Source organism: Corvus kubaryi, unplaced genomic scaffold (genome assembly GCF_017639235.1).
Source record: "Corvus kubaryi isolate FWS band 111438036 unplaced genomic scaffold, C.kubaryi_AGA036_p1.0 37323, whole genome shotgun sequence".
Lineage (NCBI taxonomy): Eukaryota > Metazoa > Chordata > Aves > Passeriformes > Corvidae > Corvus > Corvus kubaryi.
In genome coordinates this window covers 656,798-670,974 of record NW_024581102.1, presented here as the reverse complement: position 1 = coordinate 670,974, position 14,177 = coordinate 656,798, and the positions used below count along the sequence as shown (strand labels likewise).

At 52.4% G+C, this 14,177-nt stretch overlaps 1 protein-coding gene across 1 annotated transcript; it reads right to left on the bottom strand.

Moving 5' to 3' along the window:
* Positions 1-9: 9 nt before the first annotated feature.
* Positions 10-11,311, bottom strand: RAB10 (RAB10, member RAS oncogene family; the record flags this gene model as incomplete). The annotated part of the gene is made up of 3 exons (XM_042029477.1): positions 10-597; positions 3,197-3,335; positions 11,220-11,311. Coding segments are annotated over 3 exons (426 nt in total), but the record flags the coding sequence as incomplete, so codon positions are not given.
* Between the last annotated feature and the right edge of the window lie 2,866 nt (positions 11,312-14,177).

The following is a 14,177-nucleotide window of genomic DNA, read 5'->3' as shown; positions in this document are numbered from 1 at the left end:
AAGGGCTGGAGGTGGCACTCAGTGCTCTGGGCTGGGGACAAGGTGGGCATCAGGCACAGGTTGGACTGGATGCTCTGGGAGCTCTTTCCCAAACTCATTCTGGGGTTTTGTGACTCAGCCCCAACAGGCACCAGCAGCCCCAGCCAGGTGAGGCGGCTCAGAGGAAGATCCAGAACTTCACAATTCAGATCAATTAAAATGTACTAAATAATCCCAGGTCTGTGTCTGGATGTGAGAGGATGGACACCACACAGTGTCACACGGTGAGGAACTTCAGGGATGTCTGGGAATTTTGAGTTACCAAAGGAAGCAGGAACTGCAGCTGGACTCATTCCATTCATGGCAGTTTCTGAGAAAACACTCCCAGGACTTAGAACCCATCAGCAAATCCAGCTCCTGTGGTCATTCCCTGGCACATCCCACTGGGGCATCCCAACCCCCTGGAGCAGGCAGAAGTCTAGGCAGCGATTTGCTGACTTGGATAAAAAGTTTTTGTTTGACACTCACCTGTTCACCTTTTGCTTTAGGGACAACTCTTTTATCTTCCATGTCACACTTGTTTCCTAACAGCATCCTCTCCACATCCTCATTGGCGTGCTGGAAGGACACAGGGACAGGGTTACAGGGCTCCACATCTCCCCCAGCACACCCCAAATATCTGCTTCACTTCGGTGTGGCCAGGCCACCATGTGCCGCTGGAATTTGGGGACATCTACGGCTGCCCACAACAGAGCTTCTGCACTGCAGTGGCAGAGGAACAAGCTGTTAATTAACCCCAGCCTCCTAATGACTTCCTAGAGCTGGTTAATGGTTTTCTCCTTCCCACTTTGCCACTGCACAATGTGAGGGATGAACCAGGGGAGAAAGAGGGACTGGGGAGGAAAACAGGGCAGGACCCAAAGAGAGAAATGAAGGAGAGAAGGGCAACAGAAGGCAGAGAGCGGAGCAGGGTCTCCAAAGGGACAGGGAGGGGAGGGCTCGGTGCTTCCTGCATGGTGTCGGGGCAGGAGGAGGCAGTGTCAGCCTGGGCAGGGCTGAGGAATCCCACGTTCAGCCCATTCCCTGCAGCACAGGCCTCTCTGGAGGGGGAATATGGATCATTTATCATCAGGTCCCATCTCACCAGAGGCTGGCCAGTGTGATGCCAGGCTCCAAGTACTGAAGGAGGATCCAGAACTCCAGGCCTGTCAGACTGACCTCAGAGCTGGGGAAAGTCCTGGAGCAGATCACCTGGAGTGTGATCACACGGCACGTGCAGGACAAGCAGGAGATCAGGCCCAGCCAGCCTGGCTTTGTGACAGGTCCTGCTTGACCAGCCTGACCTCCTTCTGTGACAGGGTGACCTCCTTAATGGATGAGGGAAAGGCTGTGGATGCATCTGCCTGGGCTCTGATGAAGCCTTCAGCACCGTTTCCCACGGCATTCTCCTGGAGAAAGCAGCAGCTCCTGGCTTGGACAGGGACACTCCTGGCTGGGATAAACCCGGGCCCAGGGAGAGCTGGGATGCAGCACATCCAGCTGGGAATGGGCACCAGTGGGCTCAGGGCTGGGGCAGTCCTGCTCAGCACCTTCACGGATGATCTGGGCACGGGGATCGAGGGCAGCACCCTCGGCCAGCTCACGGACAGCCCCACTGGGGTGGGATGTGGATCTGCTGGAGGCAGGAAGCTCTGCAGAGGGATCAGGACAGGCTGGATCATGGGCTGGGCCAGTGGGGTGAGGCTCAACAAGGCCAAGTGCTGGGTCCTGCACCGGGGTCACACCAACCCCCTGGAGCACTCCAGGCTGGGGCAGAGGGGCTGGAAAGCTGCCAGGCAGGAAAGGACCTGGGAAAAATTAGTTCCCCACAGGCTGCCCAGGGCAGGGGTGGACTCCCCATCCCTGGAGGGATTTAAAAGCCCTGTGCATGTGGCACTTGGGGACAGGGGGCAGTGGTGGCCTTGGCAGTGCTGGGGGATGGTTGGACTCTATGATCTCCAAGGGATTTTCCAATCTCAATGACTCCGTGATTCCGGCAGAGACACTCCATTACTGAGCTTCCCCCACAATAAAAAAGCCTCCTAAGGTCCCTTTTACAGCCACAGTCCCTGAGCAGCCTCCACAATGCACCTGAAATCAGCTGCCCAGTTTGTGTGGCACAGATTGAGAACATGAGGGTGCCAAAAGCACTTCTCAGCCCCGATGGGACCAATGACATCCATCACTCACCTGGACACCTCAGAGGTTTTTAACAAAGCAACTGCAGAATCCAAAGGCCTCCGTTTCAAGTTTAGTTTCAACTCATTGCTGAGTCTCTTCCTGTGCTGCCTTATCCCCCTCTCCTGTTCCCACCACACTGGGCACTTTTCCATAAACACGATAGTGGTCCCACTTTTCATGCTGGGAAATTCAAATCCCAACATCCCATTTTTGCTGTGCCTCAGTGTTCCACTGAGCAGTGCCTGACAGCCCTCACCTGTGCTCAGCTCAGGGCCATCTCCATGCTTTCTAGGAAAATCCAAACATCTATTCCACATGGGAACAGCGTAACAAAGCCAAGAACCAGTTGTGCTGCTCTCTTGCCATCTCAGAACTCCTGGAGAATGACCTCTTGGGGATGCCAGCACTTAATGCTTCCACATCACTTTCTTCTGCTTCACTTGACCTTGCCTGAAATTTTCCAGCCTCCCTATCCTGGTTCTCCTCTGCCAAGGGCAACAATCAGCCACCCACACACACTCCCAGCAGCAGGATCCAAGCTACCTGCACCAACCATCAGAAACCTCCAAATATTTCATGACATGACTGTGAGGGACTGGAGACGGTGATGTTTAATTACCTTTGAGCATTTCCCCACTCACACTCAGGAAACAGCTACTATGAGTAGTAACACACAGTGTAGCTGCTCTGCAGCTCCTGGCTGTGCTGCCCCTCTGCCCTCACTGTGTGGTGTGAGCTGCTCCCAAACCTGCCCTTCCCAGTTCCCAGTGTGCTCCCCACTTCCCACCCTCCTCCAGCACAGGCACAGTTTGCTCATGTACACAGTGGGTACTTCAGGACACCACAGGCTCCTGTTTAATGTCACAACCCTCCTGGCACAGCTGATGCCAGAGCTGAGGGGACACAGGACACCCAAGGTCCCCAGGCTGGGGCAGAGCTGAGCTCTGGGGATCCTTTGGGTCGCCACAAGCGCTCAGGTTTGGGATGTGTCACTCACCTCGTCGATGTTCCTCAGCCACTTGCTGATGTTCTCGAAGCTCTTGGCGTTGGTGATGTCGTACACCAGCATGATGCCCATGGCCCCTCGGTAGTAGGAGGTGGTGATGGTGTGGAACCGCTCCTGCCCCGCCGTGTCCCTGTGGGAAACACCACAGCCCCGTCACAGACCGGCTCCGAGGGAAGCAGCGGGGTGCATCCACCAGGCACCTGTGTGTGCTCCCTGCGCCCCTCCCAAGGGATGCACGAGCTTCTCCAGGAGCCTGGAACTGTCCCGTCACCACCACCCCCACGATGGCCCACAGGCTCCCTTTCCATGCCAGCAGCCACAGAGACAATCACTCAACACTCTCTGGAACTCAGACTTAACACTCAGAGGCATTTTGTTCTCAATTTTATGAAGCTTTACCTTGATCTTACAAATGTATGTTCTTGACATTTTTGATCAAAGCCTATGGAATATCAGCTCAGCTGGGCTGTGCTGTTAAATGTTGGTGAATGTAAGCAATATGCTGGAAACTGATCACAAAACATCAATGACAGCCTGGATTTTCCCATCTCCTTCTGGGATCTTTGGTGGGATGGCTGAGATGTGGTTAAACAAACCTGCATGGCAGTAAGGTGGGAATTAGCTGTATATTGAGAATTAACTGAGAATTAATTTGAGAATCATAAATGAAAAATTAACTGCACATTCTGCAATGTCTTTCAGAGGCCATAAACCCAAGAGATTGTAGCTTTACAGACAGTTTTCACTGACACTGTTCATGTAAGAGGAACATACAGCTCTTGGAGGCCACAGAGATGCTCTGAGAGCAGGAGCCCCTCTGCTCTGCAGCCAGGCTGGGAGAGCTGGGAATGTTCACCTGGAGAAGAGAAGGATCCAGGGAGAGCTCAGAGCCCCTTGCAGGGCCTGAAGGGGCTCCAGGAGAGCTGCAGAGGGACTGGGGCCAAGGGATGGAGGGACAGGACACAGGGAATGGCTTCCCAGTGCCAGAGGGCAGGGCTGGATGGGATATTGGGAAGGAATTGTTCCCTGGCAGGGTGGGCAGGCCCTGGCACAGGGTGCCCAGAGCAGCTGGGGCTGCCCCTGGATCCCTGGCAGTGCCCAAGGCCAGGCTGGACATTGGGGCTGGGAGCAGCCTGGGACAGTGGGAGGTGTCCCTGCCCGTGGCAGGGGTGGCACTGGATGGGCTTTGAGGTCCCTTCCAACTCAAACCAGTCTGGGATTCAGTGATTCTACGACAAGGGAGAATCAAAGGTGTTTCCAAATTTAAACAGGTCTAAATCAAGGTTACACACCCCACAACCCCCTCCGGAAAGGCCCAGTGTCCCCCTGAGCTCCTGGCTCACAATCCAGTACCCTGAGAAAGGTGATGGAGTTTAACTCATTTCCCTCTCAGGCACTGCAGAGGTCCCAGCAAAGCTCTGGCAGGGCCAGGCCACCCCCAGGCACCGAGTGCGGTGAAATCCCGGCTGTCCCCAGCACTGCCACCTGCAGCAGAACCAACACTGGCCACAGCTGCCACCTCAGCTGTTTTACACCTCTGATTTCTGGCCAAGGATCAGCTGGAAATGGGGAGTAAATGAAAGCCTCAAGATCCAAAGATGCCAAGGAGGAAGAGTTCCCGAGAAGCAGGGGAAAAGCTCTGTGAATTTCCTTCTCCAGAGCGCTGCCGGCTCCGTTTGGCTCAGCCCCCGAGGGCTGCTCCAGCACCCTCAGCAGCTGATCTCCATCTGCCCCTGGAGCTGCTGACACCAGGACAAGAGCAAGGAGCAGAGGAGAAGGAACTGGGCAGGTCCCAAACCCAAGCACCCTCTGCCAGGGATGCCCTGACAGGCCTGGATCACTGGCTGTGGCCCCGGGAGGTAACTGACTCCAATCCCAGCTCCACAAACCATCCAGGGATCCCCACACTGTTCCTGAAAATGCCAGATGTGCTGCTGGAAACCCTCCACAGCCTGCACCCACTGGCCAAAGGGCTCAGGTACAGCCTCAGCTCCCACTGCCTCTGGACTCCTCCCATTTGTCCATGTCTCAGAAAAACCCGGGACACTCCAGCTGAGCCTCAGCAGCCCCACACTGAGGCATTCCTGTTCACTGATCCCACTCCCTGGCCTCACCAGACTGCTCTGACACTCGAGGACTGATGTCCCACACTGAACTTCAGCACTTGGCTGCACTGAATTTCACGGGACTTTTCCCAGTGACATTTCTCCAGCTGGCTGAGAGCAGCTGGAATCAAAACCCACTCCTCAATAGGATTTAAACTTTACAGCTTCACCTTTTCCAGCTCATCTTCCACACAAGACCCACAGCCTATCCCCTTATCCCAGCTGTTAACTCTTCCCTGGGAGGGTGGGCAGGCCCTGGCACAGGGTGCCCAGAGCAGCTGGGGCTGCCCCTGGATCCCTGGCAGTGCCCAAGGCCAGGCTGGACATTGGGGCTGGGAGCAGCCTGGGACAGTGGGAGGTGTCCCTGCCATGGCAGGGGTGGGAATGGGGTGGGATTTAAGGTCCCTTTCAACCCAAACCATTCTGGGATTCTATGAAGTAATTTGGGGGACTTAATACTTTAATTGATGTTTTTCCCAGCATATCCCAGAGAGAGAGAGGGACCCTCTCCTTCCCTCAGAACAAACTCCTGCAAAACATCTCCAGAGATCTCCACTCACACCCTCATTATTTTCTCTCCCCCTGAGTTCTGTACCCACTTGCCTCACCTTCCCCCAGGTTACTCCCTCCCACTCTTTGCTCCTACCAAGCAGGACAGTGTTGGAAAAGCCTTACCAACCCCACCAGACATTCGGGATCTGTGATTCCTCCCTCCTGCCACGGCCAGCAGCTGTCACAGGAACAATTCTGAGTGGTTTTACACAACTTGGCATTGGCAATATGGAGCTGCTACTCACTGCTTGTCACATCCTACAACTGACTCGCCTGGTTAACTCCTCCACTGTTTTTTCTGGCAGCTGGAGCTCAGCTAATGGAAGAGAAGAAAGCCGGGGAGGGAAGAAGCAAAGAACCTGGAGTGTTTCCCTTTTTTTTTTTAAAAAATAAATACTATAGCTGCCCTTTCCCCTTGTTAATGGATTCCCCATTCATTATTCAGAGATAACTCTTAATGGATGGGAGATTAGAGCTGGCTGAGGCAAACAGAGGAAATGAGTTATGGTTCTCCGAGTGCCCACGAGTGCTGGATCCACCCTGGGCAAATGGCAGGAGACAGTCGGAGTACGCGGCTCCTGGTTGCTGCCCCGGCTCCACATCCCTTTGTTCAAACCTCTGGGAGGTGAGAACAGGCTCCAAAGCCCTGGGTGTAGCACAAACGTGTGGAAGCTGGCTCCTTCTCCCAGCTCACATTAGTGTGGGCAAGGAGCATTGAAACAGCCAAGGAAAATGAAGCACGGGAGGAAAGGGAGAGCTCGGATGTTCAGCTTTGTGAAGACAAAGGAGGTTGTCCTGTGGGACTGGGGAAAGGAGATGATCAAGGAAAGTGAAAAATCTATTTGAATTATTCTCATGCCAACATTAAAATATGCATAAGCTGTATCATATTAGAGGTTTAACCTGGAGAGGAAGGAATTTCTGGGACAGCTTTCCAGCTGGCCTGGCAGGGACTAAAGAAACCTTAAAATGGAACATGATTTATTGATGAAAGACTGACACGGCTGCAGCAAGAAGAGATCAGATCTGATGATTTGCAAGCATCCTCCCAGTCCACGTGGCTCAAAATGAAGGTCCTCAACATGTTAAACCAAGTAATTCCTAACAAAATAATCCCAAGAATTTTATTACTGTCCCACTGTTTCCTGTTACATTTGCAGAACTGTGCAGGCCAGTGTTGCATCAGAGAGACCGGGGAACACAGGAGCTGCAGCGACCGGGCCGAGGACTTCCCTTCCCAAAGGGAAAAGTGCCCCTGTCCAGCCCATGGCTCAGCACTCCTGGCTGGGATAAACCCGGGCCCAGGGAGAGCTGGGATGGAGCACATCCAGCTGGGAATGGGCACCAGTGGGCTCGGGGCTGGGGCAGTCCTGCTCAGCACCTTCACGGATGATCTGGACAAGGGCACTGAGGGTATCCTCAGTCAGCTCACAGACTGAGAGGATGTGCTGGAGGGCTCTGCACAGGGGTCTGGACAGGCTGGATCCATGGAAAGGGTGCTCAGGCCTTGGCAGGGGCTGCCCAGGGAGGTTTGGAGTCCCCATCCCTGGAGGCATCCAAGGAAGGCCTGGGCACAGCACTCAGGGCTGGGACAAGGTGGGCATCGGGCACAGCTTGGACTCCATGGGCTGGGAGGGCTTTTCCAGCCTCAGTGATCCTGGGATTCTGTGCTCTGTAAGGTACCTCAGGACTGGCAATCTTCAGCTTTTCTGAACAATACTCAGCCAGGAAAAAAAAATCCATAACGAGAGAATTATCCAGTTGTTTTACAGCACTGACATGCCAGAGGAACATCTTCCACCTTGAGTCTCAAAAGCCCTCAGCAAACAGAATTAACTTCTAGACATTCCTGGGGTAATTGCAGAATTAATGAGGCTGATGGCACCCAGGGAGTGGAGCTGTGTGCAGCTCTGGCTGGTCACCAGCACGCTCACTGAATGCCAGAACCTGCACACCACAGGGAATTTCCACACCTGGAATGACTCGGGACGGCTACACCACATTGCTGCCACCCGCACAGACATTCCACGACAAGGGATTAATTCTGACACCAGCTCCTTGCTGAATTACCTAAGACCCTGAGGACACCTCTCTGGCCATGTAAAGGCATTGCCAGCAGAGATGCACTCTGTTATAACATAAAATGTTATTTTATAGTCCTCCACACGGTTAGGAGCTGCACACTAAAAACATAAAGCTGTTCCTAAAATTTGGAATCAGTCAGGAAGACTGTAGGAAAACAGGCTGACACACAAATGTCATTAAAGACAGGAGAGTTGGAGGAGCAGCTAAGTAGGAAAAAAAGAAAAAATTACATTTTTAGCTGACAGTAACACTCCTCTGAGCCTGTAGTTTGCCTGGATGACAAACCCAGCTCTGCTTTTTGTGCCTCCTGACAAGCACCTCAGAGCAGTACCTGGGCAGGCCAGAGGTTTTCCAGCTTCCATTTCCCAGTGGTTAAGGAATTCTGGAACCAGGGATCCCCTCTGTGGATTTAAGAGTCCAAACCAGACTGTTCCTTCGTGAAATCCCTTGTGAACCCCTCCATGGACACCTGCAGCTACCACTACATCCCATGAGGAGTTTCTCAGCAAAACTTCATTTCCTGGTGCTTTCCACGTGCCACTTTCCAGCCTCAGGCCAGAACTGATGTTCTGGCGTTGGAAACGGCAATGAGTTCTGTCAGACCCTCCCTACCTGTTCAGGATATCCAGGATTTTAAAGATGTGCTCTGATATCCTAAAGAACCCTCATCTTTCCAGTAGTTCTTCCTAAGACAGTCCCTTTCTCCCCAGGCAGTGCTCATCAAACCTGTGTTCTGTGGGATTGACACATGCACTTCCTGCCCACACCATCAGGGAAATCCCATTTCATTTCTCAGTGGCTGCATTATGTTAATGAGTTCTGGGAACTCGAGGATGCCAAAGCCTTTTGGTTTCCATTTCAAAGCAACTCTACCTGAGCTCCTGAATGTGTGATATCACACTAATTTTTTAGCTTTATTACCCTCTCCCTTTGAAGTCCTTCAGCGTTTTCCCAAAGCCAGCACCATCTTTTCCTGGATCTCTCACTCTGGTCCTCCATTCTTTCTCTGCACCATGACAGTATTAATATTCTTCCAGACATTCAGCACTGTAAACCCCTCCAGGTCCCACCCTTTGTAAGTGTTTCCACTCCCACGTGTGTATTAATTCCTTTCTCCCAGATCCTGCACTAGGCCATCACTGGTGACTGTCCCAGCAGCAATTCTCCCAAAGAGGGGCTGGACAGTAACCCAGCCAAGAACATCCTCAGTTCCTGGACGTGCCTCCACCCAGAATCTGACACCCAGTGGTCCTCCTGATGGATCTGCCCCGGACAAGCTCATTCCTTGAGGGCTGGGAGCCATCCTGCTCCTCGCAGGCACATTTATGTTTGGAGCAGTAGAGAACGCGCTAATCCCAGCCCGATCCTTGCAGAGCAGCACCCCCAGTTTTAAAGCTACTGAGTATCGAGTTGCTTCTCACCTCAGGCAGGGTTTAATTCAGCCTGACCTCTGTGTTCTTGCTTTACTCCTAAATATAAATTTCAGAGGTCAGGGCATGGCTGAGAGACTGTCACGAGGGCACTTTTTCCATACCCAGGAAGAGGTGAGGAGCTGTCCTGCTGTGTGGGGTGGTGTGGTTGTCACACCTGAAGGACGGGGCCGTCCAGAGGGACTTGGAGAAGCTCCAGAAGTGGCCCATGGGAAGCTCAGGAGGTTTAATAAGACCAGATCCATACTCTGGAGCAAGGAAAGCTCCCAGAGCAGCCTCAGGTTTACACGGGAAACATTCTCCTAAATCCATCCCCTGCTCACTCAGCTGCTGCCTTGGATTGTTCTGGGAAGGTTACACAGCTCCTGCAAGTGTGGGGTGAGTTCAAAGGGAGGAAGCAGTGGGGAAACAGAGATGCACTGCACAGAACACCTTCACAAGACACTGAGCCACTGCTGGGCAACACTCCTGCTACAGGAAAAGTTGGAAACACAATACTGAGATTATTTTTATTTCTTTCTGTATGAGCTTCATTTTCTGCTTTCCAAATTTCATTTCAAATGTGCAGTTTGAACCTAGCAGGAACAAGCAGCAGATTCAGGCCACAACTTCCCAATTTTGTGACATTTAAAAGTTGCCGTCGTATAAATCTCAGTTCACCCAACTCCACTTCCCTAAGGCACTAAACCCCACAATCTGCACAGCTTCATTACAGCTTGTTCTTTATATCTGCATTAAACATCCTCATTTTTCCGTATTTTCTGTTTTTACATTTCATGATGATTTTCTTTTTAAGTTTAATCATGGAGTCATGGAATGGTTTGGGTTGGAAAGGACCTTAAAGCCCATCCAATTCCACCCCTGCCATGGGCAGGGACACCTCCCACTGTCCCAGGCTGCTCCCAGCCCCAGTGTCCAGCCTGGCCTTGGGCACTGCCAGGGATCCAGGGGCAGCCCCAGCTGCTCTGGGCACCCTGTGCCAGGGCCTGCCCACCCTCCCAGGGAACAATTCCTTCCCAAAATCCCATCCAAACCCACTCTCTGTCAGCTCTAACACTTCCTCAGGGTGCTGGTGACAAGAGGACTCCAGATGCACTGGTTAGGAAGGATAATTGCTCATGATTGGAAGTCATGGAATGACTGCCTGGAATGACTGGAAAGACCAGTGCCCCTCCAAACTGGAACCCCCCCACCTGCATCTACAGACACCAACCTTATGAAGCCATAAGGATTGTTATGAGTGGGACAAAAAGGACAAATCCCAGTTCTGAGCTCTCAGTGAAGCTGCAGAATGCAGACGGTGAGCAGGGAGCCCAGGCAGACCCACGGGCCAGGAAAAGCCCCCGGCTCTCCTGAGCTGACCTGGTGAAAAGCCTCTGGTTAAATGCACAGAAGCTCAAAGGAAGGAGTTGAGGCTTTGCCTCTTGTCAGACATTCCCACAGAGCAGCCGTGTTCCAGGCAGCTGAGCATGGAAAATTCCAGCCCAAGTGCAGCCCTGGATTGCATTTTCTTGCTGACACAGAGCAAGGCTACGAGTCAATTTATAGTCACAGACTGGAGGCAACTCCTAATTTAAAAATTCCAGTTTTAAACCACTTCCCACTAAATCACAGCCTGTGAGGATCCTCTCCTGCCCAACAGGAGGTTTGCCAGCAGCCTGTCCGAGGGAGCAGCCAGGCCCAGTGGTTACAAACACTGCTGCTGCTCCAGACGCACACATGGAGTGTGACCACTGTGGAAACACAGAACACAGCTGCAAACCTGGATCCCTGAACGGAATTCAGGAAGAGCAAACTCTCCCCAGGAACACCTGCTGCTGAAGGAAGATGTGTGTTACTCACCAGATCTGTAGCTTGATCTTCTTTCCTTGTAATTCAACAGTTTTAATCTTGAAGTCTATCCCTAAAATAAACAAACATACAAATAAGTAATTAGTGTTTATTCATTGAAAAAAAAAAATCAATTCCACATCAACTCCAAATGGCTGAGACAGAACAGCAGCTTTTTTCTCCTCTCACTGAACTGCCAGGTAAACCAGGGACACTGGAATGGGAGAGGAGCTGGGAGACCAGCACAGCCAGGGCCTCGGGGGTCTGCACTGGGCACCTTCACCTGGAATACCCTGAGCAGGAGGGACCCACAAGGATCATCCAGTCCAACCCCTGGCCCTGCACAGATGCCCCAACAATCCCCCCTGTCTGAGAGCGCTGTCCAAAGGCTCCTGGAGCTCTGGCAGCCTCAGGCTGTGCCCATTCCCTGGGGAGCTGTCCCAGGGAGCCATGGGCTGCCCTGCCCCATGTCCCCCCAGCACCAACAGGGTCTACAGACACTCTGAGCTTCCACGGGGATGCAGAACAGTTCAAGCCACAGGAAGCTTTACCCAGCAAGAAAATGTGAATTATCAGAGCTCAGTCTCCTTGTCCAGACCCATCCCTGCTTCAGCCTCAGATATGGAACAGCCAAAGCCAGGCCTCGGCAGAAGTGTCACCAGGACTCAGAACTCAGCCAAGCACAGATCCTCCCCACAGACCATGAAAAGGGTTTTTACTTTCAAAACCAATACAAAAAGTCCCCAAGTGCCACATGCACATGGCTGTTAAACCCCTCCAGGGATGGGCACTCCAAACCTCCCTGGGCAGCCCCTGCCAAGGCCTGAGCACCCTTTCCATGCAGAAATTCCTGCTGCTGTCCACCCTGAGCCTGCCCTGGCACAGCCTGAGGCCGTTCCCTCTCCTCCTGGCCCTGTTCCCTGCCAGCAGAGCCCGACCCCCCCGGCTGCCCCCTCCTGTCAGGGACTTGTGCAGAGCCACAAGGTCCCCCCCGGAGCCTCCTTTGCTCCAGCCTGAGCCCCTTTCCCAGCTCCCTCAGCCGCTCCTGCTGCTCCAGCCCCTTCCCAGCTCCCTTCCCTGCCCTGGACACGCTCCAGCCCCTCAGGGTCTCTCCTGTCAGGAGGGGCCCAGAACTGCCCCCAGGATTCAACTTTCTCTTCCCAAAGCTGCCTACAAGAATTACCAGCAGAGGCTACACCAGAGCAGCAGGAACGCTCCAAACCATCCTCTCAAACTGCTCTGACACTAATTAGATGGCACCGTTCTGACTTTCAATTCCAATCAGAGAACACCACTGATCATTCCTCATGCTTTCCAAAAACCTGTTTATATTTAGACTTTTTAAAAGGCAGCAGCTGCAATCCCAAACTTCCCTCCCAAATCTACAAGGTCATTTTATACCAAGAAAGATTAAACAGAATTTATGAAATGCACTATTACATAACCAGTTTGCATGGGAGCTCTGCTTCAAACTCCTTTTAGCCAACACCCAGCACACAGAACCTCATGGGCTGAGAGCTGGACACGACCCAGCCCAGCAAGCCCCAGTCCTGGGCTGGGCATTGCAGGGACATCCCTGGAGGTGTCCAAGGAAGGCCTGGACATGGCACTCAGTGCCCTGGGCTGGGGACAAGATGGGCATTGGGCACAGCTTGGCCTGGATGATCCCGGAGGATTCCGGGATTCTGGGATCCAAAGCCCTGCAGGGACTTAAGGCCACGGCTGTGCATTAATCCCAGGATGGCAGCCTGGGACCTCCTGCCCATCTCAGGGCAGTGCTCCTTTGTTTTCCAGTCAGCCCCAGCACTGCTGCACCCCTCACATTAAGTTACATTTCTGAATCAATGTATTAACTATCACGCAAATGTGATTGGAAACACAAACCTGCTGAATGATTGGTTGCCATGATAAAAAACTGCCCCAAATCCACCCAACCCTGGATTGTTTTCAGCATTTCAGGGAGTTGTTTGCTGCCATGTTGTGTCCCCAGCAACGCAACCAAACAAATGAACACCAACTATGAGACATGAAATCTTTTATATGGTGACAGTTACTTCTGGGCTGTGCCCAGCTGCAGCAGGATATTGGAGAGCCACTTTTTATGTGTTAAGATAAAGTAAATTATTAACCCAGGCAAGGAAATTAACTCTTCTCTGTACTGGGAGGGATTTAGCCAACTCCAGTACTTGGGAATAAAATAAATCTCTAATGCCATGTTCTACTCAGCTCCCATTCCAATATAATTCCAGTTCAGCCTTCAGAAAAGGGAGGCTGTTATACATAGCAATGTATTTCCCTCAAAATACTTCCAAAGGAGTTTCAAGAGACTGGGAAAAGGAGACTCCTGAGTGGCTGTGGTGCCCGTTCAGTCGAAGGCTGCTGACAATAAAACGCAGAAACACAAAGCCTTCCCAGAAAACAGGGTACAGATATGAGGAGGTTTCCAGGAAAATTCAGTTCAGGAAAGAGCTGAAGAGGATAACGGGGTATAAACCTGACTGGCTGAAGAGCAGACATCTCGTCATCACAGGGGGATAATGACAGAGCTCATGAATTAAAGATGAGCATGAAATTACTCCCTCATTAAGTGTCGATATTTATCACCTTCAGCAGGGCAAGCTGGAATTCACGGGAAAACCTGGAAGAAACTGCCAGGCTTACAAAAATCTTACAAATTCCTTATGTTCCAAGTAAGATACGGAAATGTTCACTACCCTTCAGCACAGCTCACACTAACAGCAGGCACATCCTCATGGGGCCCAGCTCACTCCTGCACTTCCTTCCAATTCCCAGCCTTCCACCTGTTCCTTCAAACAACCTGGGGTGTTGGTGGGTGAGAGGCTGGACATGAGAGCCCAAAACCTCCCAGTCCTGGGCTGATCCCCCAGTGTGGGCAGCAGGAAAGGGGGAATTCTGCCCCTCTGCCCCTGTGCTCAGGTGAGCCCCCACCTGCAGAGCTGCCCCAGCCCT